General features: G+C 39.9%; 1 protein-coding gene across 7 annotated transcripts in view; it reads right to left on the bottom strand.

Annotated features, from left to right (window-relative positions):
• Window positions 1-3,790: 3,790 nt before the first annotated feature.
• Mtdh (metadherin) overlaps window positions 3,791-23,657 on the bottom strand; it is a 58,288-nt gene continuing 38,421 nt past the window's right edge. For all 7 annotated transcript variants that reach the window (XM_032914266.1, XM_032914278.1, XM_032914299.1 and 4 more), the window contains 5 exons: window positions 16,677-16,801; window positions 13,359-13,466; window positions 10,990-11,130; window positions 7,430-7,586; window positions 3,791-6,757 (listed from right to left, as the gene is read on the bottom strand). In XM_032914266.1, coding sequence (XP_032770157.1) covers window positions 6,687-6,757; window positions 7,430-7,586; window positions 10,990-11,130; window positions 13,359-13,466; window positions 16,677-16,801 — 602 coding nt within the window. In that variant the 3' untranslated portion in view covers window positions 3,791-6,686. The remainder of the gene's footprint in view (window positions 6,758-7,429; window positions 7,587-10,989; window positions 11,131-13,358; window positions 13,467-16,676; window positions 16,802-23,657) is intronic.

Here is a 23,657-nt window from a genome sequence, read left to right as displayed (position 1 = left end):
ATTGGCATTGAGTGTCTAAACTTAAAATTCTTTCCATAGGTAGCTGATTAGGTGATTTCCAATATATCTACATGGCACCGTGATAAGAACAACTGATGTGTTTGTGGAATGAGGTGGAGAGATCTCCAAGATACACTGTGAAATAGCAAAAACAACAGGCATGCTGCTAGTTATGACATGCCAATATCTGTTTTAAAAGAGGGAGTGTACCTGTGCACTCCTATCTGTACACCGATTTACTCGAATTTGAGTAAAAACATCTGCACAAGAGTATGTGTGAAATTAGTAATATGCTTTGCTCATCTGGTGGGAAGCTAACAAGTGGCAAGGAGAAATTTTTATTCTACTCTCTCTGGTATACTAAGTGGGAAGCAATGAAAGCAGTGTTGAGTCTAAGAAGTATACTAAAATGTGCACTCATAGCTGGACCACAATGGCACACATCTTTCAATCCCAGTGACTGGGAGGCAGAGGTAGGTGGGTCTCTGAGTTTAAGGCCAGCCTGGTCTACAAAGCAACTTCTAGGACAGCCAGGGCTATTACACAGAGACTGTCTTGAAACAAACAAGGAGTTTGCTCTGCCTAAGGAGTCACTTGGTTCTGTACAAATCCTCCGTTTTTACATCCGAAGAACTAATTTTTTTCTTACCTGCATGACTACCAGTTTGCTGGCCTAGTAATAATAAAGGGCTGCCCTCTCTCCCTCTTCCCCTTCCTTCCTCTCTGCTCTCTTCCTTTACAAGTGATGAAGCCATGATTTATGGTGAAGTGTTAAGGCAATCTGCAAGGGCTAACTTCATTTCTTTTAAACATAAGACAATGGCCAGGAGTGGAAAAGATGCCTGTACCTCCTGTGGAAGAAGTTTCAGGGGTTCAGGGTCACCCTCAGCTACATCACGAATTTGAGGTCAGCAGCTGGGCTGCGTGAAACTTTGCCTCAAAACCAAAACCAAAGCAAACAGCCTCAAAACATCAACAAAAGGCATGCATACAGTATGTAGGCCAGCCTTTGGAGAATGGGAAATTAGCCCAGTGTTTCTTCACCTGTTAACTAGATTAATAGTTCCCTCTGAGTGGCTGTAAGGAGAGAAAAGAGCTACAGAAGACACAGCAAGCACTGGGTGTCTTTAATCCTAGTAGTCAGGATTCTGAGGCAGGAGAATGGTTGAGTTCAAGGTCAGCCTGGCCTGCGTTGGACAGTCTGTCTCTAAAACCCCCAAAACAAAACAAAAACAAAGAAACTGTTAGTCATGTCCAAGTGTTGGCTACTATTTACAAACTAGAGTTACTGCTTTAGTGGCCATGGAAACAGCTCGATTGAGCATGAGGACGGAGTTTGGATACATTAGAGGGGGTTATGTGGTTGTGGTTCTGCTCTGGCAGAGGTGCTGGGTTTGATTCCCATTACCACATGCTGGAGCTCAAGCATCCAGAGCTCTTGCTCCAGGGGATCTGATGTCCTCTTCTGGCCTTTGGGAGAGCCAGACATGCATGTGGTACATAGACACATATATAAAAGCAAAATTTTTAAAAAGTTTAAATTAATTTATATTTTGCTTTTTTGAGACAAGGTGTTTCTGGTAGTGCTGAAATCCCCTCAATAGATCAGGTTAGCCTGGAACTCAAACCTTCCTGCCTCTGCCTCCTGTGCGTTGGTTGGGATTAAAGGTGTGGGCTACCACACCCAATTTAAAAGTAAAGCAATCTTATAAAAAGGAAAAGAAAGTGGTTGAGTGGAACATATGGTCCTCTTATAATCCCAGCAGATTACAAGACAGGGCTCTGGAAATTAAGCTGGCTAGCTAGACTGGCCCAATCAGTGAGCTCTGGGTTCAAGAAAGATAGCCTGTCTCAGAATCTAAGGTATGGAGTAACTGAGGACAGCAACCAATGCCAGACTGGGCCCTCACACATTTCACACTCATGCATACACCACACACATACCCTTCACATATCCCCCGCATTTAAAGAGAATACTTACAAGATCCTCTTGTCTCTGCATCCTCAGGGTTGGGTTGGGATTACAGCTACAAACTGCAGTGGCCAGCTTTGACATGGACTTTGGGGATTTGGATTGAGGTTCTCATGTCTGTGTAGCTTGCCCACCTTTTTTTTTTCTTCCATTTCTCACTCCTTCAAATGCAATATATAGTCAAGGCTGGCTCTGGACACTATCCTATCTCCGCCTCCCAATACTAGTGCTGGGATTACCGTCTCGAAAAACCAAAACAAATAAAATCCAAGAACAAAATAGAAAACCCCAAAACCAAAACAACAACCCCACAATGGAAAACCAACCAACCGCCCCCCCCCAAATCCCACATATATGCCTTGAGCCAGTTAGAAATCACTGTTCTGTTAAAAAGTATTTAAAAGGTAGGACACTAGTGCTTTTATGGAGCCTGGCTGGTGGCCTAGGCTGCTACCAGCAAAGCCCATGACCCTACTGTCTTTGTCTCACCCTCACACCAGTTCTGGGGCTATAAGCAGACATGCTGGAAGTCAGTCCTGCTTGTGCAATAAGCACTCTTACCTTCAGCCAACTACTCTCCAGCTTTGAAGCTGTTACAGAGCAGCAGAAATTCTTTCTAGACTCCACTACCCAGAAAACTGGGCTGGCAGAGAGAGAGGGGGGGGTGGGGAGGAAGAGAGACAGAGAGAGACAGAGAGAGACTTAAAGACAAATTTCTGGGGGTTGGGGATTTAGCTCAGTGGTAGAGCGCTTGCCTAGGAAGCGCAAGGCCCTGGGTTCGGTCCCCAGCTCCGAAAAAAAGAACCAAAAAGACAAATTTCTGCACAGCTGGAAAAGCTAAATGGACTTCATCAGTGCTTTAGAGGGGCAGATAGACCGTGTTAAAGACTAGCAGCATCTAATATCAAGCCTCTTCCTCAGTAACAGAAGCATAAAATATGAATCTGCTCAACAGGGACCTTGAGTAAGAGCTATTCTTTGCCACTACCACTCAATTCTTTATATGATGGAACCGAGCAACTTTTGCAAATTAAGTCTTGAGAGTGATGTCTATGAACATTTTCTGGGAAATGCTTTTTCCAAATGGTTTAGGTGCTGATAGGAAGTGTGTAGTGAAAACCATCTGTTCTTCAACCAGGAAACAACACAGAAGGCTCCCCATTGCTGTACAGTATACTGGCTACATCCCAGACCATTTGTAAGTATATATTTATGTTTGTGCATGTGTATAAACCAGAGACTAACACAGGCGTCCTTAGACAACTCTTTATACCTTCATAAAGGCAGGGTCTCTCTGAACCTGGAACTCAACAATTTGATTAGACAGGCTGCCAGCAAGCCTCAGGGATGTTTCTGCCTAACTACACACCAATGAATGCACGCCAAATTCTAGTTCAATTCCTTTAACCTAAAAGGACACACCTACTAAGATGACCTATGGTTGTTTCCCATGGAGGACATTATATAAATGCTCATTCTCTTTCTTTTGACCACCCCCTCACCCACCACCACAGGCCCCAGACAGGGTCTCACTATGTCCCAGAACTCAGTGTGTAGAGTAGTAGCCTCAAACTTTCAGACATCTGTCTGTCTCTGCCTCCTGAGTGCTGGGATTAAAGGGGTGTATAATCGCGCCCAGCTGCACATCGCCACATTTTCAGAGGTGTTTAACTTCAAATATTGGATTTGTTGCAAAGCCTGAAATGATGGTTTTAATAAAAGGAAAAATAAAACCCACGAACTAAAGGCCTGTTATCTTATTAGACCATGACATATAAGGACAAAGTGCCCACATTCCCACAGAGAATGTAACAAACATTTTAAACAAAACAAAAACAGTGTTTTATTTACAACACTCAGTGCATCTTACATGACACATTTTCATTTCCCAAGTCTTTTGAAAGCAATTCCAATTCCAGTTTGTGCAATGAGTTTACAGAAAAACTTTAAAATAGCCATTAGACCTTAAAATTAAATCCTAAATTTTGACATTTCACACTATATTAATAGAGGACTGCTTTTAATTAAGAAAAACTAAACTCTGTAATTAATTACTACCCTCTGGGATCTTTAACTCAAATACAAACTGGATTAGCCTATGAAATAATACCATTAGTTTTAGATAAATTATTCCAACCTCCCCTCCCCAATAAAATGCATGCACAAATTAAACAAGGTAAATTACATTAATGATATTTTATTTCAACTTTCTTTTTGGACTCTCTCAACTGTTTCTCAATTTAGGATATAAGATAGGGACAATGCAGTTGGAGAACTCTGACATGCCCATGCCCCGCCCCACAACAGAAAGGCTTTTCAGAGAGCCTTTTGGGGAAACAGGTGGCATCAGGGGCCCTCATTCCGGCCAGCAGAGAATAGCCAGTCTTCTGTTGCCGCTCTCTAATCACCATTACCTAAATCTCAGAGTTTTCTGAGTTGATGGCAGAAACCAGTTCCTCTGATCAGTGACAAGAAATCCCTGCCCTGTCACACAAAGATCTAAACAGAGGCAAAGAGCAGTGAATGATTAATTTTCACTCATATACCTGCCTCCTTCACACACACACACACACACACACACACACACACACACACACACACACACACACACACACACACTCACACACTCACACACTCACATTTACTCACTGCCTGGCTCGCAAGCCAGAGAGAAGGCAGGCATAGAGGCCACCTCCACACTGACCCACCCAGTGTCACTCTGCTTCCTCCCATTATATATTCCTCTGCAAAAAGACGGTATTCTTGCTACCTGGTGTAGGTGCCACCTCCTACAAGTGATTGCATCCGGAGACATTGAAGTGAAAAATAAAGTTTCTTATTTGTCCTAGCCCAGAGAATTATAAGGAAAAGGAACAGTGAGGTAGAGTTGAGAGAGTTCAATTAAACTTGTGAGCACTGACCTTTTGGCACACTCTGTAATTACAGACTCCCTATCAACTTCTCCTTGAGACATAGCGTGGCATCCCCTGAGGGAACATGAAGCTCACAGCAGCCATCTGAAGGCTCCATTCCTGGCACATCAGCTATTATTTACCCCAATAGTGAAGCAAATAAAAACGATGCTATCCATTTCTGAATTTATTTAAACAAGTAAGTTAATTTAGAAATCTCATTCAATCAAACAAAACTTCTGACAACATGTAAACATACTGCCATGTTCCTGAAACAGATGTTAACACCCAATAAAAAAAGTTGTTAATCACTTCTGAGGAAAGCTGTCCATTAATAAGGCCAGTCTTCAACAGAATGAAAACCATTTTACATCTTGTAGCTTTCCTAGTTGACAATACTATTAAACTACAGTCAAATATAAGGACAGTATTTAATGGATAGATCAGTACCATTGGTTATAGCTTTTAAACAGGTTCATTCCTGGCGCCACACGAAAACAAGCCGCTCACATCAATAAATCATGGCTTTTTTAAAATTACAATTCACTAAAGTGATGTTAATTATGGTCCTTGTCAAACACGTTTGGTAAAGGCTATTTACAGTGTACATGGCCGAGCATGCACTATTAACAGTTACAGAGAGGCCTGCCACTTTCCTAGGAATCACACAGTGCCTGAAAATGGTGACAGATCATACGTCATTTAAATCAACACAGTTTCAAGCAGAAAATGTTCCTTTTTTGACCACAATTGCAATAGTTACATGAAAATTCTTATAAAAACATGAATCCCCTTCAAGAAATTGATGCATATTCTACGCACTACAGGAGGTTAAGGCAGTAAAAAAATGTATTCCTGATAACTGGAGGTCTCCACAATGTCAATTAAAGCTGTCTGACTACTTTTCCATTCTCCGTCGTATGCTCAAAAGTTGCGAATTACTTCATTTTTAAGGTAAAAAATTACTAGCAACTAAGAGTTGACACTGGAAAATTGCTAGGGAAAGGAAAAATATTAAGTTGGATTTTGCCTGAAAAGTTTTCAAATCATAAACAAGAGCACTGTTAGTCTCAGTCTTAATGTATCAAACAAATAATATATTTACCTTTCTTAATTTAAAATATACTGTTACTTTGAATAATTCAAGTAATGCAAGACTATCAAAAATAACTTTGTAAGCCATACAAGTGTCTGTCAATTGTATTTTTCAATGTTTTAATTTAGAACTTTTAAAGAACTGTAAACTAAACCAAGACAGTTTAGTTAAATAAATGATAAATGACCTTTTATTTGCACTTGTGATTCTTTTAATACAAATTGCTACAACAAATAGGTAAAGATATGGCAGGTATGCATTTAATCAAAGCACTTTGATTTAAGCATAAAACAGATTCAAATGGTCTAAGGTCGTGCATAAGATCCAAGGACTTGCCTACTGGCTTCTAGGCAGCCTTCTCTCTAATCAGAATCCATTATTCCTCAGCTGCAGATGAAACAGGGCACAATCTGTTGTAAACAGGGAACTGTTGTAAAACCAGGATAATATTCTTAAATTATGATCATTCTCGTTCAATTGCAAAGTCTCTCCCGAGTGTCTTCCAGCACTGTAGTATGTATTGTTGACCTCTTAATTTCATAAATTAACTTTCCTTTGATTCCATTTTATGGTGGTTATGTTCAGTTTTGTTTTAAAAATTGGTTTAAATTTATATAAAACTCTGTACATGTTCACAAATTATTGCATAAACAGCATAATCTTCAAGACAGTGTTTGTAAACACATGTCCAATTTAGGAAAAAAATTCACGTTTCCCGTCTGGCCTTTTTCTTCTTTTTTATTTGTTTTGGAGATTCCCAGTTAGTTTCAGACTTGGCTAAAAGGGAAAAAAGGGGAAGAGAAAAAATTACAAGGACGATAATCAGTATTTATCAACAATGTAAAAGTAACAACTATGTGCAAGGTAGTGGTGGTGCATGGCTTTAATCCCTGCACTAGGGAGGCAGGTAGATAACTGAGTTCCAGGACAGGCAAGGCATGTCTCAAAACAACAACAGAACAAAAAAATGAAACATAACCCAAAACATGTCCTCAAAACAAAAAGTGACAACAATGAAAAACTATTAATGTTCAAATTTTACTGTTTAAGGTTTCCAGTCTTGGTTATTTTTAAGTTAGCTATTCTCTACCTCCCTTCCTTTCCAACCCAGGGTATTAACTCTATGTAACTGCTGATACTCAATTGGTGGCAACCTACAGAATCTGTTTTCTTCTCCATCCCGCTGAAGGAGGGAAAGGAGCAACATGGAGCCCTGGGGACATGTGCAGATCAAAGGGCAGGGGGCCAAGGGAGCAGGCAAGCCCAAGTGGGCTTCTCATCACCCTTGTTGCTTACATTCATGTAGCAGCCTGGCCCTCACAACCCAAGCCTGTGAAGTTACAAGGAAGCACACACTTTTAGAAGGCAGGGCTGCTCTTCTATCCCACCAGATGGCTAAGATCTTACACGATGTAAGAAAAAAAAATGCAAGACAAACAAAGCACTTACTCTGTGAGGGAGGCACACTGTTTTGCTTAGCATTTGACTTGGGCTTGTCTGTGTCTTGTAACATCGGTGGCACTTGGGAAGAGCTCTTGTCAGAGTCACCCTTTGATAAAGTAACAGATGGCTCGGCAGAGATAGCAGTTGGAAGAGTCTTGATAGGCTATTTTGGAATAAAACTGGCTCAGAATTTTACATTAATTTCATATAATAAATGAAGCAACATCCAGAGACTAACGGCAAGCAAAATTAAAATGGCTTCTAATTAGTTTACATGTAGCAACGGAATTCATTTCTGCCCTCTAGAGTCACCACTAAACACGCTATCATCGATAGCATCTATGCATACATACAGTTGGAGAGAAAAACGGTAAGCTCTGCCTGGTGGCGGTGGCAGCTGCCCTTAACCCCAATACTCCAGAGGCAGAGGGAGGAGACATCTGTGAGTCCTAGGCCAGCCTGGTCTACAGATGGAGTTCCAGGACAGTCAACACTTAAACATATACAGGTCAAAATTAGAAAAATCTAATTTTGAGGGGAAAAGTTTTTTTCAAAAAATCATCTCTACTAACCTGGGCTACCTGGCCGAATGAATATTCCATAGTGGGCTATCCAATTAGTTTGATTATTATGTTGCCTACATTGAAAAAAAAAAATTAAAATAGCTACTGAATCTCAAGTTAGAGGGAATAATTCCACTTTTTCATTTTCCTGATTCATCAGAAAAAATTAATCAATGTCTGCCAGCTTTGAATTCATCAAAACTGTTAAAAGACAAAAATATTTATTCATTTTTTTCCTCTCCTTTTGGGACTTCAAGTCTCATAACCCAGGCTGGCCTAGGTTGGCTCTGAACTCAGGGCATCCTTGCTGACACACCCTAACCTCCTTAACAACTAAGGATATCGCAAACAGCGGCAGCAGCTTGTGCATCCCACAAGCAGACTGTGGGAATGGTGCTGCTGATTGAACTGACCTGTCTACATCTTCAGATATGGAGTCTAACAATGAAAGTAACAAGTGTAGGGTAGTGATTAGTCAGGGCAATGGTAAGAACACTTATCCGGAGTGCTTTGGGGCTATGAGAGATGAGTGGACTTTTTCACTGGCCGGCTTCACCTCCACTGTCACTCAGAACAAAGGAAAAGCTGTGTTTCTCTTGCTCCTACTCTTCCTGGCTCTACAGACACAAGAGAAGTGATGTGCACTCAGCACTCTCTCCTTCTGTAGAGGCACTGACTGGCTATGTTCATGTAGCTCCGTTTACTACCTCATGTCTGCAGCTTTACTACATACTTTTCACCTTTCCATTTTATTTTCTCACTTTACTTACATCTACTCATACAAAGGCTCATTTTTATAAGATGACCTCAAGCATAATTTAAATAAAACACCAGAGTGTCAAACTATTCTTTGCAATAATAGTAAGCACCTTTATGTATACTGAGATTAAATCCTTTTACCTCAGAATACTTTTAGGGATTTAAATGCATCGAATCTACCTGTGAATATGACTATCACTGTTTTAGAACAGTGCTGCCACTGCCACTGTCCCTTCTTTTAGCAGCACTGTTTGTCAAAGCCAGTCTACTATTGTAAAGATTTCATCAGATAAGGTGCTATGGCTTGTCCACTGTTCATAGACCTCAAAAAGAATTTCTGAATATGTGAGTCAGGCAATTCAGTAAAATGTTATTTTATTTACACCTTTAAGATTTATTTTATTTGTGTTTTGCCTACAAATATGTGTTTCATGTGCTTGGTGCCCAACTGGAGTTACACACAGTTGTGAGCCACCATGTGGGTGCTGGGACCCAAACCCTGGTCTGCAAGAGCAAAAGGTCTTCCCAACCAGAGCCAACTTTCTAGCCCCTTATTTTAATAAGGCTCAGTGTATTATAACATTATATTTTTGTTTAGAGCCACCATGACTAAGGCAACTCTTAATAAAATAAAGCATTTAACTGGGTGCTTGCTTCCAGTTTCAGAGTTAGGTATTGTGGTACAGAGCGTGGGACAAGGACGGCAGCAGAGCAGTAGCTGAACCCTACACTCTGATCTACACAGAGGGAAACTGGATCTAGCATGGCACATGAAACTTCAAAGCCCACTGCTAATGACACACCAATAAGGCCACGCCTTCTAAGCCTTCTAATCCTATCAAAGTTTTTTTTTTAAGATTTATTTATTTATTATATATAAGTACACTGTGGCTGTCTTCAGACACACCAGAAGAGGGCATCAGATCTCTTCACAGATGGTTGTGAGCCACCCTGTGGTTGCTGGAATTTGAACTCAGGACCTCTGGAAGAGCAGTCAGTGCTCTTAACTGCTGAGCCATCTCCCCAGCCCCCTATCAAAGAGTTTTACTCTCTCATGACTAAAACATTCAAGTTTATGAGCCACCCCCCCATACCACTGCAGGTTACCCAATTAGAAACCATGTTTTTATTTCATGTCACCTTTCATAAATTAGCCTTTTTTGACCCATCAATTTTTCCATAGAAGGCATGTGATTAAAAAAATTTGTTGGGGACTGGAGAGATGGCTCAGCGGTTAAGAGCACTGACTGTTCTTCTAGAGGTTCTGAGTTCAATTCCAAGCAACCACATGGTGGCTCACAACCATGTGTAATGGGATCTGATGCCCTCTTTGGTGTGTCTGAAGACAGCTACAGTGTGCTCATACACAAAATAAAGAAATTAAAAAAAAAAAATTGTTGGGGGCTGGAGATGGCTTAGCGGATAAGAGCACTGGCTGTTCTTCCAGAGGTCCTGAGTTCAATTCCCAGCAACCACATGGTGGCTCACAACCATCTGTAACAGGATCTGATGCCCTCTTCTGATGTGTCTGAACCTTCTGGTGTGAGCTACAGTGTACTCACATACATAAAACAAATAAGTAAATCTTAAAAAAATTTTTTTGTCACTGTCAGGTACAAAGAAAGGTACATGCCTAAAATCCAAGTAATTGGGATATGGAGACAAGAGGTTCAGGAATTTATGCCAGCTTTGGCTAGACAGTAAAAAATTAGCCAGAAATATACGAAACCTTGTCTCAAACAATAATAACAAAGCAAAACCAAAACAAACTGAAGCAAAATAATAATAAAAAACTCTAAAAATTACTATCAAAAATGTAAACAAATGTTACATTTTGGGAAACTGATCACAATAAGGTATATATTTTGGGTCACTGTGGCTGGTAAAAGCACTTTCTCTTTGGTCCTCTATTCTCTGGGAGGAAGCATAATATGGTGATCCCTTTTAGCACTGGGGAGGGGGGGGTCGGTTTTATGATTGATAGTGGGTGCTTGAAACCACAGGTAGTACCTGGAACTTGCTTTGTAGACCAGGTTGCCCTTGAACTCATAGCGATCCACCTGTGTCTGCCTTCGGAGTGCTGGGATTACAGGTGTGAACTGCCATCAGTGGCTTGTTCTAGATTTCGTTTCAGGTTCTCTTTGTGCTTGCCTCATTTCATATGTTTATCATAGTACTTCAATAAAATATTGATTACTGTATAATTACTAAGGTAACAAAACTTTATTATTCTTTAAAAGTTACCTGGCTATTTTTGATGAGTACTTCAACTGGATCACTAGTGCTCATGGTCTTCAGGGAACAAGCTTTCTCCTGTTTTGGACGGGCTTTCGAGGTATTCACTGGAAGCTCTTCTCTAGTGTCCTTTTCTACGTCTTCTGTGTCCTGCAGAAGAAAGCTGTTTATTATATTAAACTTCTTGATGACTATAATAATTGATTATAGCAATCACTCTTTACTGATTAGAACTGACTTTGTTACTGTCCTGAAGATACCCTAAGGTGTCCAAGCTTATGGCTGTAATCTCAATACCAGGAAGGTCAAGGCAGGAAGACTGCTATAAGTTCAAGGCCAGCTTGAGTTGCAGAATCCTGTTCCCTTAAATTATATATACTAACGCACATCCCAGAATGGGAGCCTTTGTGGTCAAAGAGAACTGGAAGAAAATAAACAGCATTTAAACAGCACTTCATTTAGTGACTTCAAGGAGTAATGTGTTTATATGTACAAATATAAAGGGTGTATAGAGGACGCCAATACGTCATGACATGACTTAAGCCATGTAATGTCAGGGACTAATGTCTTGGTTTCTTTGTTTCTTTAGTCCCTTAACTGTAAAAGTTTGAACAGGAAATTTCCAAGGTCCTATCTAAGTTTTAATGTATTCCATGTTCATTGTCTGCATTTTTAAAGTTTTAACAAAATAGTCCTAAGTCACATTACATGCTTACATACATAAAGAACACACAGAATGTACTGCATGTCAATGCATGGGAATGCCATTTCTAGTGACTATTCTAACAAGTGCCCAAGATGACTACAAAACTTTCCATCCTAGGCAGTGAGAATACTCACTTGCTACAGGCCAGCTTGCATCTAATCCCTAGCACTCACACAGTGGAGAAAACTGACTTCCCAGAAGTTGGTCTCTGACCTCTCTCTACATACATGCTGCGACACACACACATGAATAAATGCCATTAAAAAAAAGCCTCCTTCCAATATTGCTATTCTATAAAATGTAGTGAGTTTGAATAGCAACTAAAAATTCTGATGTGAATTTAAGTTCAGGGTGTAGGTTTTTCCTCACTTCTCCAGACAGGGTCTCATAGTGTTGAACTCCTAAGAACTAGGATTAAAAGGTATGGAATACCAAATCCAGCCAGCCACCTTTTACTTTTTCTGAGACAGGGTTGCTCGCTGGTGAGCTTGGCTGGACAGTTCCAGGGATTCACATGTCTCTCACCCTGTCTGCCCTTCCCTGCTGAGACCGTGATTATAGGCACACGTCACCATGCCCAGTTTCTTCCTGTAGGTTCTAAGGATTCAAACTCAGGTGTTTGTGTAGCAGGTCCTTCAGCAAATGAACCATTTCCCAACCTCCATTTCGTTTATAAAGAAATGGTCCTCTAGGAAGTCAGAGATTAGGGACAGATTAGAGGTCCAGGCTGGACTCACGGCATGAGGAGTACATGGATCATGTTTTTTCAGGACCATGGAGTCCAAAATTTTATCTTTCATCTCCCAAGGCTTTTGTTTTCTACTGTTTTGAAGATTAGATGGTTAAATAAGTTTAGAAAACCCTAGAACACTTACACTTCACAACCAAGTGGCTTGTGGAAAATGATGTATTATCCTTGACCCCACAGTACTTCAGAGTCCCACTGATGCAAAGTGATAGTAACCTCCATCTTGGTGGACTACTTCTGAAGTATATGGAAGGTCAGGGGGGGTTAACAATATGGAGAAAACCAAAAAATGGTGTTGGCAGGTTTGGAGGCAGGAAATAGGTAGGATGCTCCCTGAGGAATGTTAACACTAGAGAGGAGGATTAGAAGACAGGTGGAAAGGAAAATGGTAGCAGACCTAGGTCTGTCCCATCACAGGCTGGTGAAGCTAAAAGAAGCTCTGGAATTTGTTTTGTTATGGATGACCTTGTGCTGCCTTTCCCACCTCACCATTTCATAATAAAAATATATCCAATTTGACTTAGCTTTAAAAATATAAATACATCCTTGGTATTTTTTAGGGTAATACAACTTTTACTATAATAATATAATATAGCAATTCTCTAATGTCCAACTATCACGTTAAGAACTCTTTGGAGAGGGCAGTAGCCAGGATCATTTGCTGCTTTTGTACTAGAATTGGGTCTGATCACCATCGTGCATGCTGTAGTTCACAACTATCCATAACTTTAGTTCTGGGGGATCTGATGGGTTCTCCTGACCTCTGTGGGTATACATACACACATGCAGCCAAGCACTCACATTTTTATAATTGTTCACATGCTGTCCTTTATCTCTACACACTCTTAGTGCTTACACATCATCTTCCCATAACCGCCCACAGTGGGTGCACCATGATGCATGTTCATTGTTCGGGGACTTTACCTGGGTGACAGAGTTATCTTCACCTTGCTTCTTCTTTTTCTTTTTTTTCTTTTTAGATTTTCCAGTTGGAAGAGCCCCCTCTCCTTTTTCCTTATCGTCATCTGAATCCTGAGGTTAAAAATATAATACTGAAGTAAAACGAACTGGTTAAGCTTATATTACTCAGAATAATTGTGAAATAATTTCAGTCACTATGTACATTCTTTATCTTCAAAAATATAAATGAAAGGGAGTTGGAGAAATGGCTCAGTGGTTAAGAGCACAGACTGCTCTTCTAGAGGTCCTGAGTTCAATTCCTAGCAACCACATGATGGCTCACAACCATCTGTAATGGGATCCAATGTCCTCTTCTGGTGTGTCTGAAAATAGCTACAGTGTACTCATATACATAAAATAAATGCTTCTTTAAAAAAATGGGACACTGGTTTAAAAAATATAAATAAGAATAAGCTAATTAACAAAAACTTAATGAAACTTTAAAAACTTATTGTGGTAAATACTAATAAAGATTCACTACCATCCTGGGCTATCTGGCTCTGGTGGGCCACATGGCATCTGTGAGGTATTTTCATCTCGGTCAGCAAAGCCTCTCACCTGCTAAGCTCCTATCTCCATTCCAGGCTGCCACTGGCTATTCTCTATGAGCCTGGCAGCAGCCGCCTTACTGTAACTCTATCACCTAGTTCCCAAGGCGAGTGGCCGCCACGGCGGTTCCATAGAGTCCACCTATCTCGTGGCTCTCTTGCTGCAGACTCTGCTCACATTCCCAGTGTCTGACCGCTGTGGTTATAGTCACGACTTGCAGCAACCCGTTAAAATCAAAACTCAATAAGCTTATAATGTATCAATCAGATTTATATCAGTAAATTCAAATTCCACAGAATGTCTGAATAATAAACTCACAACCAATTGATAATGATATAAACTGCTCACGTAGATAAGACATGGATCTGGGTCATCCTTCTCTGCCTTCATCTTGGTTCTTCCCTTTCTTTTCTGCTCTTGGGCCTTAAAAACTCTGTCCCTGGGCCTCACTTTCTCACTGCCCAATCACAGGTCTTGCCTCACCGTGTGCCTGTCTTCACCTGCATAAAGACAACAACCTACAAAAAACTCACTGGCTCTAGCTCTCGCCAGCTTAAGCCCTCAGGAGAGTGGGCCCTGCGCCTCGCCTGGGCAATACAGCAGTAGAGCTGCCCCCAACCATGACGTAGAGTGGCTCTGGGAACTGGGGTGATGCCCTCCTGTTCCTTGTCCCCTGTACAGGAGAGCTGGCCCTGCACCTCACGTGGGCAACACAGTGGACCTGGCTCTAGAGGTATGGGTGAGGATGAGAGTTGGAGAGCTGACCCCGCCTCCTGCAATGGATACTGGGCAAACTGGGAGAGCCAGTAGGCTGACTACCTCAGCTACCCACCAGGCTTAGATCAAGGGCTTTGAGTTGGCCCAACTTAAGATCTAGATCATCTGTGAACTGTTGGAGCTTGTGAAAGGGGCAGTTCTGCTGATCAAAGCTACAGGATCTCCACAACACAGGGAAACCACAGGTTAACTAGGAGGAGTCCCGGTGAGGATCCAATATTGATGATGTAACAGAAGCCAGAGATCTAGAACAGAGACCAGTGACTCACTGCAGCAATGAACATTTGCAAGTGGAGATGTGTGGGCAGAGGGGGTATACTGTTCACAGACACATTATATGCATCCATCTCAAGATGTTTCCTAATGCTCTGGGTTTTTTTTTTTGTTTGTTTGTTTTGTCTAATTTACTTTTTGGGGGAAGGTTGTAAAGGCAGAGGGCAGATATGAGGGAACACAGAGATGAGTGGGATTTGGGTGCATGATGTGAAACTCAAGCAATCAAAAAAACTTGGGAAAAACCTCACTGGATGGAAACAGGAGGATCAGGACTTTAAGGCCAGCTTGGGCTAGACAAGGCTCTCTCAAAATTGCCCCAAGTCAACATTACCAACAACTCTCAAGCTCTCATTCCCAAGAGGGACCACGACCTTGAAATTTTGTGTATATACAAATTTTTCTAGAGATTTATATAGATATAAAATTTTGTAGAAATAGAAATATCACTCAGCTCTTGCTGAGTATCTATTCATAATTCATTGAATAGAGCTTTAATTCATTCCTTTTTTCTTTTTGCAGTGTTAAGGATTGAACCCAGGGTTTTGCATACGTACTAAACTAGGGATCTACCACTGAACAGCTGAGCTGCACACACATTCACACCTCTCTCTAGATCTCAAACTTTATTCTTGACCTTTCTTATTTGCACATATATAACAAAGCAGTAGATGGCAAATTATAGTACCTCTCAAGGCCAACAGTTTTTCCTTCTTGGTATGTGTATGCAGATGTCCCCACATCTGTGTTTGTATAACTGTAGGCCCAGTTGTACCATGGCATGAGGGTCAAAGAGACCTTGCCTTCCATCTTAAGAGAGACTCTCTTTATTGTTTAATGCTATGTGTACTAGCCCAGTTGGTCAGTGCTTCCTGGGATTCGCTTGTCTCCACCTCCCAGCTTGGTGAAGGACCACAGGGATGAAAGGTGTGTGCTACCAGGTGTGGCTTCATGTAAGTTCTGGGCACTCAACTCAGGTCCTCATGCTTGTATACCCATCTCTTCAGCCCTCCCCACATCTGTTTGTACAAGCAAATTTCATTTTTATATTGTCTAACCTTACTCGAAGAACACAGGGCTGCATTAGCCTATATGGCTCTTTGGTAGCTAGTCGGCTACATCTGCACCAAAATCTCCACCAACACCTCCCATCCTTCCTCATACTGTGCATCACTGCCATCCCCTGCCTCGCTCCAGTTCTATCTACTTTTTCCCCAGAACCTTGTTTGCTAATACTCCTTTGAAAAGAAAATTATGTATTTTATGTGCATGGATGGGTATTTTGCCTGTTTGTGCAGCAGTTGCTGTGTCTGTGGTGTTGGATACTTTGGGACTGGAGTTACAGATGGCTGTAGGCCACCATGTGGGTGTTGGGAATCAAATCCAGTCCTAAGAGCAGCCAGTATTCTTAATCCTTGAGCCATCTTTCCAAGCCCTAATACTAATCTCTTAACTACGAACTTTATGCACATGCTCTTCCATAGAGCTACACCCTCAACCCTGATTCCAAAATCTGTAATGAAAATGCTCTAAATTACAGTGCCGATCTTTAGGCCTAAGCACTCTGTTTCTTATGCTGTTCCACGCCACCTCCTCCTGAGACTCATTTGTCCCTGCCTCTGTGCCCTAGAATTGTCCTTAGTGTTTTAAACAAGTAATTACCTTTTAATTCCTTGCACATACCTTTTGATCATTAGAAATTGGCTCCTGGGACTTCAGAAGTGAAGCTCTATCTTCATCTACCCAGTTCCCCCACTCTTCTGCTGGTGCATTCCAGTCTGAGCTAGGATCAGCAGAAGACAAACCATCTAAGGGATAACGATTTGAATTAGTGATCTGTCATCCTGCCAGAAGCCAAAATCCAAACACTAAAAATTCTTTATATGGAATTAAGCTGTATTTTAAATTATTCTTTCCCCTGAGCATATTTTAGGAGCTAGGATAAAGTGGAAACATAGTAGCTTTTGTCCACATGTTGCTAAGCACAAGATTTAGCGGAATTTTTAGACACACACAAGACATATTTATTAGTTATTAATGTGATTCTCCTTTGTCAGTTTTCTAAATCATTTTACTTATCTATTTTTAACCTAGCCATATTTTTATAACCAATTTATTTTTTAGGGTACAGAATTAAACTTTATTTAATAACAGTACCAAAATTATATATCCTCATAATACACTTATCCTATCCTTGTAAGCTTTTCAAGATGAGGCTCTTTAGTTTTACCAAATCACAACAGACTCTGTAAGCTCTTTCTTTCCTCTTCTAATACCTGCAGCCTAACATTTTCAGATGACTCAAGTGCCTCTTATCTGGTGACTTTAAAAGCACCCGAATCACCTGCAGGGCTTCATCAGCCTAGTCTCAAACCTATGTTTATCCTAGCATTCTGAATTCCTGTCTTTTACTCTTGAGGCACTGCCATTTTACTTAGAAAATTGTCATTAGTCAATGTTAGAGGGGAGCACAAGCCTCTGCTTCTCTTTGGCTAAGTAGTTTCAGAGGTAACTCTTCCCTCTCCCCCTGCAAACCATTTGTTCCCACACACATTCTTACAGTCAAGTTTTGTTTAAGATGACAGACGTTATACTTTACTTACAAGTGGTCAATAAGTTCTCCTAGCATTGTTTAACTGAAAGAAGTCTAACAATTTCCCATCATTCCCTAATGCTACTAATACCAAAACTAAGTTTTTTTTCATATGCACTCTATTGCTTCTGGAATTTCTAAGCTGTTCCACTGATCTATTCCTAGGGTAATGCTACACATGATTCAGACAGACATTTTATTAACAAGGACGCCTATCTTACTATTACTTTTTGCTATTTTAATTTTCCCAGGTAAACTTTTTGTTTATAGGAGAGATACTCCTAGATCTTCACAAAAGCTTTAATATACATTTGAGAAAAACCAAAGAATGATCTGAGAGAATGCTCATAGGAAAAAAACAAACAAACAAACAAACAAACAAACACAAAATAGACAAAATCTTCCACACAGTATTTTCCCAAACTTATGTGAGAAATACATAAATAGTAAGTATATTCTCTCAGGACTGAAAATTCATCTCCTCATGAAGAAGTTCCTCAGTAAGCTCTAACTATGTAGTAGAACCAGAGTTAAGTTGGCCCAAGAGTTATGTGTGCAGGAGCCACTCTTATATGCAGCTAACAGTCCACTCGGTGGAGATATGTAAGCATAATCAAAGAATCACACATTTTACCACAGGGGACTGTGAAAACAGAAGGATGGGAAGTCCAAAAATAAGCAGAGTTTATAGTAAAAAAAAAAAAAGTGCAACAAGCGATTACAAGTGTGAAGTATGCAACAAAAGAGTCTTTTCTTCCATCTCAAAATTTATTACCAAGTATCATGAACAGATGAATATTCAGTCAGTACTTTGGAGTATTAATATAGAGGTTAAGAACATGGGCCTCATTGTCAAAATAACCCTTTATCACAACACTGCTTAATTTTTCTTCCTTTTTTCTTTTCAAGACAGGGTTTCTGTGAAGCTCTAGCTGTCCTAGAACTCTGCCTCCAAGTGCACTACCAAGCATGGTTTAGTTTCCACTCCCTAACCCTGATTTATTTTTTGGTGCTTGGTGTTTTGCTTGCATGTGTGTCTATGTGAAGATGCTAGATCTGCTAGAACTGGAGTTACAGATAGATGTAAGCTGCCATATAAGTGCTGGGACTTGAACTGGGGTCCCCTAGAAGAGCAGCCTGTGCTCTTAACTGCTGAGCCACCTCTATAGCCCTCTGGCTAAGTTTCTTAATCTTAAGGGGCTCTAGATCAACTTCACGGCATGCTAACAAGATCATATGAGATACACTTAAAGCAGCAGCTCATAGTAATAGAGTCAGCGTTCAACAAATTGTGGCTGCTGTTTTTACTATCAATGGTGTTTCCACTCCTGCCTTGCTTACTGGAAAAATGACATATTCTTGGGTTATGTCAGAACACAGAGCAATTTGATCTATTGGTAATCAATGCTCAGTACATTGGCTAGGCATTTATAATTAAAACTGATGGATTTCTGAAAAATCTTGGCGAGATACATTTGTTCTTCGTTTTAAATGATAAGGATTCAATCTAGGGCCTTGCCCATTACAGCTACATCCCACCAGATATTTTTGATATATCTTAAATATAGAAATGTATGAGTTATTTTTATACGCACAAATGGATCCAGTAGATGTTTTCGAGCTGCTTACCTTATACCAAACATTTGTTACCAATATTGTTAGGGGACTTCAACTGTCTGAGCTTCACTGTGAGATTTAAATCTCACTGATGAAAAAGTTTGAAAACTTTATCCATTAGTCTTGTCTCTAAGACTGCCAGAAAAGAAACTATCAAGTAGAGTTTAGACAATTAAATGTGCAGCATACTATTAACATATGACCCATTCCTCAATGAATACTATAGTGTGTGTGGGAAGAAATAAAAATCTAGTTTAATACTTAGTGAATTACTTTTCAAAAGGTATAGATGGCTTTCAAGTCTGGAAAACAACTGCACTCTGGTTCACTGTCTGTAAAAACATTAACAGAAGCATAAATCTGTGGTGACTATATAAAATCCTATGCCATTTTTTTGTTTACTGAGTAGAGATTAATTTTTTCAAATAACTGGGATCAAACAAAAGCTACTTAACAGTTTAATAACCCAAATCCAAATATTACCCAGAGATTTTCCAATGAATAATGCTCAAGATTCATAGGTTTTACTGTGCTAATAAACGATGTAGTTTTTGCCTGTTTTGGTAGTGACAGTAATTGAACATAGGGTATTGTGCATGCCAGGCAGGAACTCCATGAGCTATATCCCCATTACTAATAAACTTCTTGAATAGTTTTCCTGAAAACAAGTCATACTGTATAGCCTATCGCACTCCCCATCCTCAAGTGCCTAACAGCCCTGGCTGTCCTGGAACTTTCTCTGTAGACCAGGCTAGCTTTAACTCAAACTACCACTGCCTCTGAAATGAAAGGCATGCTCCACAACTGCCTGGCTTCATGGTGTACTTTTATCCATTTATTAAATGGGGTAATTTCCCTACCGCAATATTTTTACAAGTCTGCCAATGCCTTTTAAAAGAGCTACTATATATATATAAATACACTATATATGGGTAAGAAATTCATCTCTTCATTTAATCTTGTGGAATGTTTTAGGTTCAAGTACAGCATTGCTCAATCTGGGGGACAACTATTTTTACCAGAACTCCTGTAAGCAGTAAGTTTTATAATTTAGTAAAACACAGCTATGTTTGAAAGACATTCTTCAGTGTTTAAAAACAGTATCAATACTTCATTAAATAGCCTTTTGCTCACTTGACCGTCCCTCTTGTCACCAAGTTAATTTGTCCAGCTGCTGTTATTGCATTTGCTCACAGCAGACCCCATGTTTCAAAGCTTTCGTCACAGACTAGAGACCAGTGGCTCCCTAGGAACATTCCAAGCTTCCAGCACCAGATTTGGGACTATTGAAGCATTCTATCCTATGGACTAAGTGTTGCCCTACAATTAGAGGTCGCAGTAATGGGACTGTTGATTCTAACTTGTGGCAAGATGATACTAAAACCAACCATAATATACTTTATAATTCACTCTATAAATTTAAGAGTAATAATTAATGAGTACAATAATTCATTGAGTTAAAAAAAAGACACATTAAAGATGATATACATACACCAAAATAAAATTCAGAGGAAATAAGCTAAAAAGAAATTATGGATGTAGAAGACTGCCAATATGGCACAGAAAACTTAAAAGATGTTATTCTTGATATGTATTCAGTATAAAAAATTTCTTACAATAGTATCTTGTTCAGGTTGGCCTTGAATTTAATACTGATTATAATCAAGAAAAGATTTTGAATGCCTGATTCTTCTGCTTCTTCCTTCCAAGTGCTATTACCTCCCTAATACTAGGATTTCACTCATTTACCTCTACACGTAGCTTTCTAAATACATTTTTTTTTTTTTTTTTTGAGTAGACCTGGCTGTCCTGGAACACATACTATTGATCAGGCTGGCCTGGATGTTAGAGATCCACCTACCCCTGCCCGAGTGTTGGGTTTAAGGGTGTGTGCTACCAATACCCAACATTTTTACTTTGTTTATGCATGTGTGCCATGCCCATGGAAGCCAGAAGAGGGTATGAGATCCTATGGAGCTAGAGTTTCAGAGAGTTATGAGCCATTATGTGTGTGCTGGGACTGAACCCAAGTCTCCTTTATGAGCAGAAAGTGCTTTTAGACCCTGAGCAACCTTGTTAGACCCACCAGGACCACCCCTCCCAATAAGATTGTTTATGTATGTGGAAATGAGAGGACAACTTGTGGGAATTGGTTCTTTGCTATCATGTGGGTTTGGGGCTTCAAACTCAGGTTGCAAGGCTTGAAGGCAAGTGCTCTTACCCACTAAGCTACCTTGCCAGACCACACCTGGCTTTAAGCATCTAGAATCTTACCAACACACTTTTTTAAAAAAAGATTTATTTATCATATATAAGTACACTGTAGCTGTCTTCAGACACACCAGAAGAGGGCATCAGATCCCATTACAGATGGTTGTGATCCACCATGTGGTTGCTGGGATTTGAACTCAGAACCTCTGGAAGAGCAGCCAGTGCTCTTAACTGCTGAGCCATCTTTCTAGTCCAACACACTTTTATATGTAATTTTTCTTTCTCAAACTATTTCTTTAGCAGCCAATGATTGTTTTTCATATTTAAAAGTCCTTCATACAGGTAAGGTAAAAATTTTCCGAAGGAAACTTGTGGCTGCTAGTTCAGTGTTAACTCTTTAACTCCCAGCAGCCCAGATCCATTTCTTATTGGGGCTCTCCTGTAATCACTCCCTAGCTCTGTAGTGTAGAGACAGAGTTATTTTTCCCTAGAGCAGCATAGATTATTTTGATTTTAAAATCCATGCTTTTGCATCCTCATATACCCCAACACATTATAATCTAATTTTTCTCAAAAGTATTCAGAGTACACAGAAATTATTTGTTCTACTTTACAGTTCAATACAGATGCTCTATTTTAAACCCAGGACTAGAACTAAACTTTCCAAGCAAGTACCCTTAGTTGGGAATTGTGGTACAAACCTGTAATCCATCCCAGACCTCAAGGACTGAGAATTTGATGCCAACTGGGCCACAAATTGAGACATCAACACAACATAGCAAAATAAATGCCTTTTTCTGTTTTTCAAGATAGGGTTTCTCTGTGTAGTCAGTCCTGGCTGTCCTGGAACTCGCTTGGTAGACCAGCCTAGCCTTGAACTCAGAGATCTTCCTGCCTCTGCTGCCAAAGTGCTGAGATTAAAGGTGTGCACCCCTTCTCCCGACACATAAACAGAGTAAGACAGTCTTGATCACATCTTTTTCATCTTTGGACATGGGCCTCTCTAATCGCCTTTCTCACCCCATCTCAATCTTTAAGGACTCTGCTTGATTTACTGTGTTACAAGCTTGCTTTCATGATTATACTAGTAATATAATAATTACTATGATTATAAAATAAATATACCTACTTTTATCTTATTTTTCCTTTTATTTATTTTTATGTGTACTGGCATTTTGCTTACATGTGAGGATGTCAGATCCCCTAGAACTGGAGTTACAGACAGTTGTAAGCTGCCCTTGACAACTGGCTGAGCCATCTCTCCAGCCCCATGATTACTATTTTCACTGTACTGTAACAAGCAGTAGTTAATGAAAACAAGTGGTACAAGACCAGCAAGGTTTGAATTTCATCTTTTTCCATTTAACTAGCCTGTAGAAAGTTACAACTTTTTTGTTTCAATTTCTTTATCTGAAAAGTGTGAGGAAAAACAGTGTGAAGTACTGAGTGAGAAGACTGGGGCCAGTCCTGGCCAGATACACTTTCATCATCATCACTACTACTAAATCATTAACTTTATCATACATTACATTAAACACTCTACAAAGAACTGCAAGCACTAGCTGGGGACTGTGGTGTTTGCCTTTAATCCCAGAACTTAGGAAGCACAGTAAGGAGATGGATTACTGAGTTCTAGACTAGCAAGAGTTATTTAGCTAGACCCTCTGTCCCCAAGTACTATATACATATATGAGAGTTATCAAGTCTTTCTTTCAGGAGGTTTTGACTCAAAACCAAACCAAACCTATTAAAATAAAGTCAAAGAGAAAAAAGTAACATCCAGAAGATAATTTTATAAAATTATTTAAAAGGTTTTATACAAAAACATTAAATCTATACTTTCTTTTCTAAAATAGGGACTAAAATGATGGAAGATATACAAGGTAGGAAAGAATGTGACATAAAAATTCAGAGGAAAGAATAAATTCTGAAATTTGGAGAGTTTTAGGGGGTAGAGGAACCTTGTAAGTTTGTAATTTTAAACAAAGATAGTATGCTTTTTCAATATGGAGACAATTTTCTTTTTTCTTTTCTTACTTTTATTTTGAACCAGGGTCTTATACGTAGCCCTGTCAGATTGGAACTTCTACACAAACCAGACTGGCTTTGAATTCAGAGATCAGCCTTGCCTCTGCTTCCTGGCATAATGGGGTGCCACAATGCCCAGGTTACACACACACTCTCCCTTACACTCTTTCTAAAATTCTTTCTTTCAAACATATTTTTATTGGAAATTGGGCTAT

The sequence above is a fragment of the Rattus rattus genome, chromosome 1, assembly GCF_011064425.1.
Source record: "Rattus rattus isolate New Zealand chromosome 1, Rrattus_CSIRO_v1, whole genome shotgun sequence".
NCBI lineage: Eukaryota > Metazoa > Chordata > Mammalia > Rodentia > Muridae > Rattus > Rattus rattus.
Note: the sequence above shows the minus strand (reverse complement) of the source record. Positions and strands in the feature narration are given on the sequence as shown.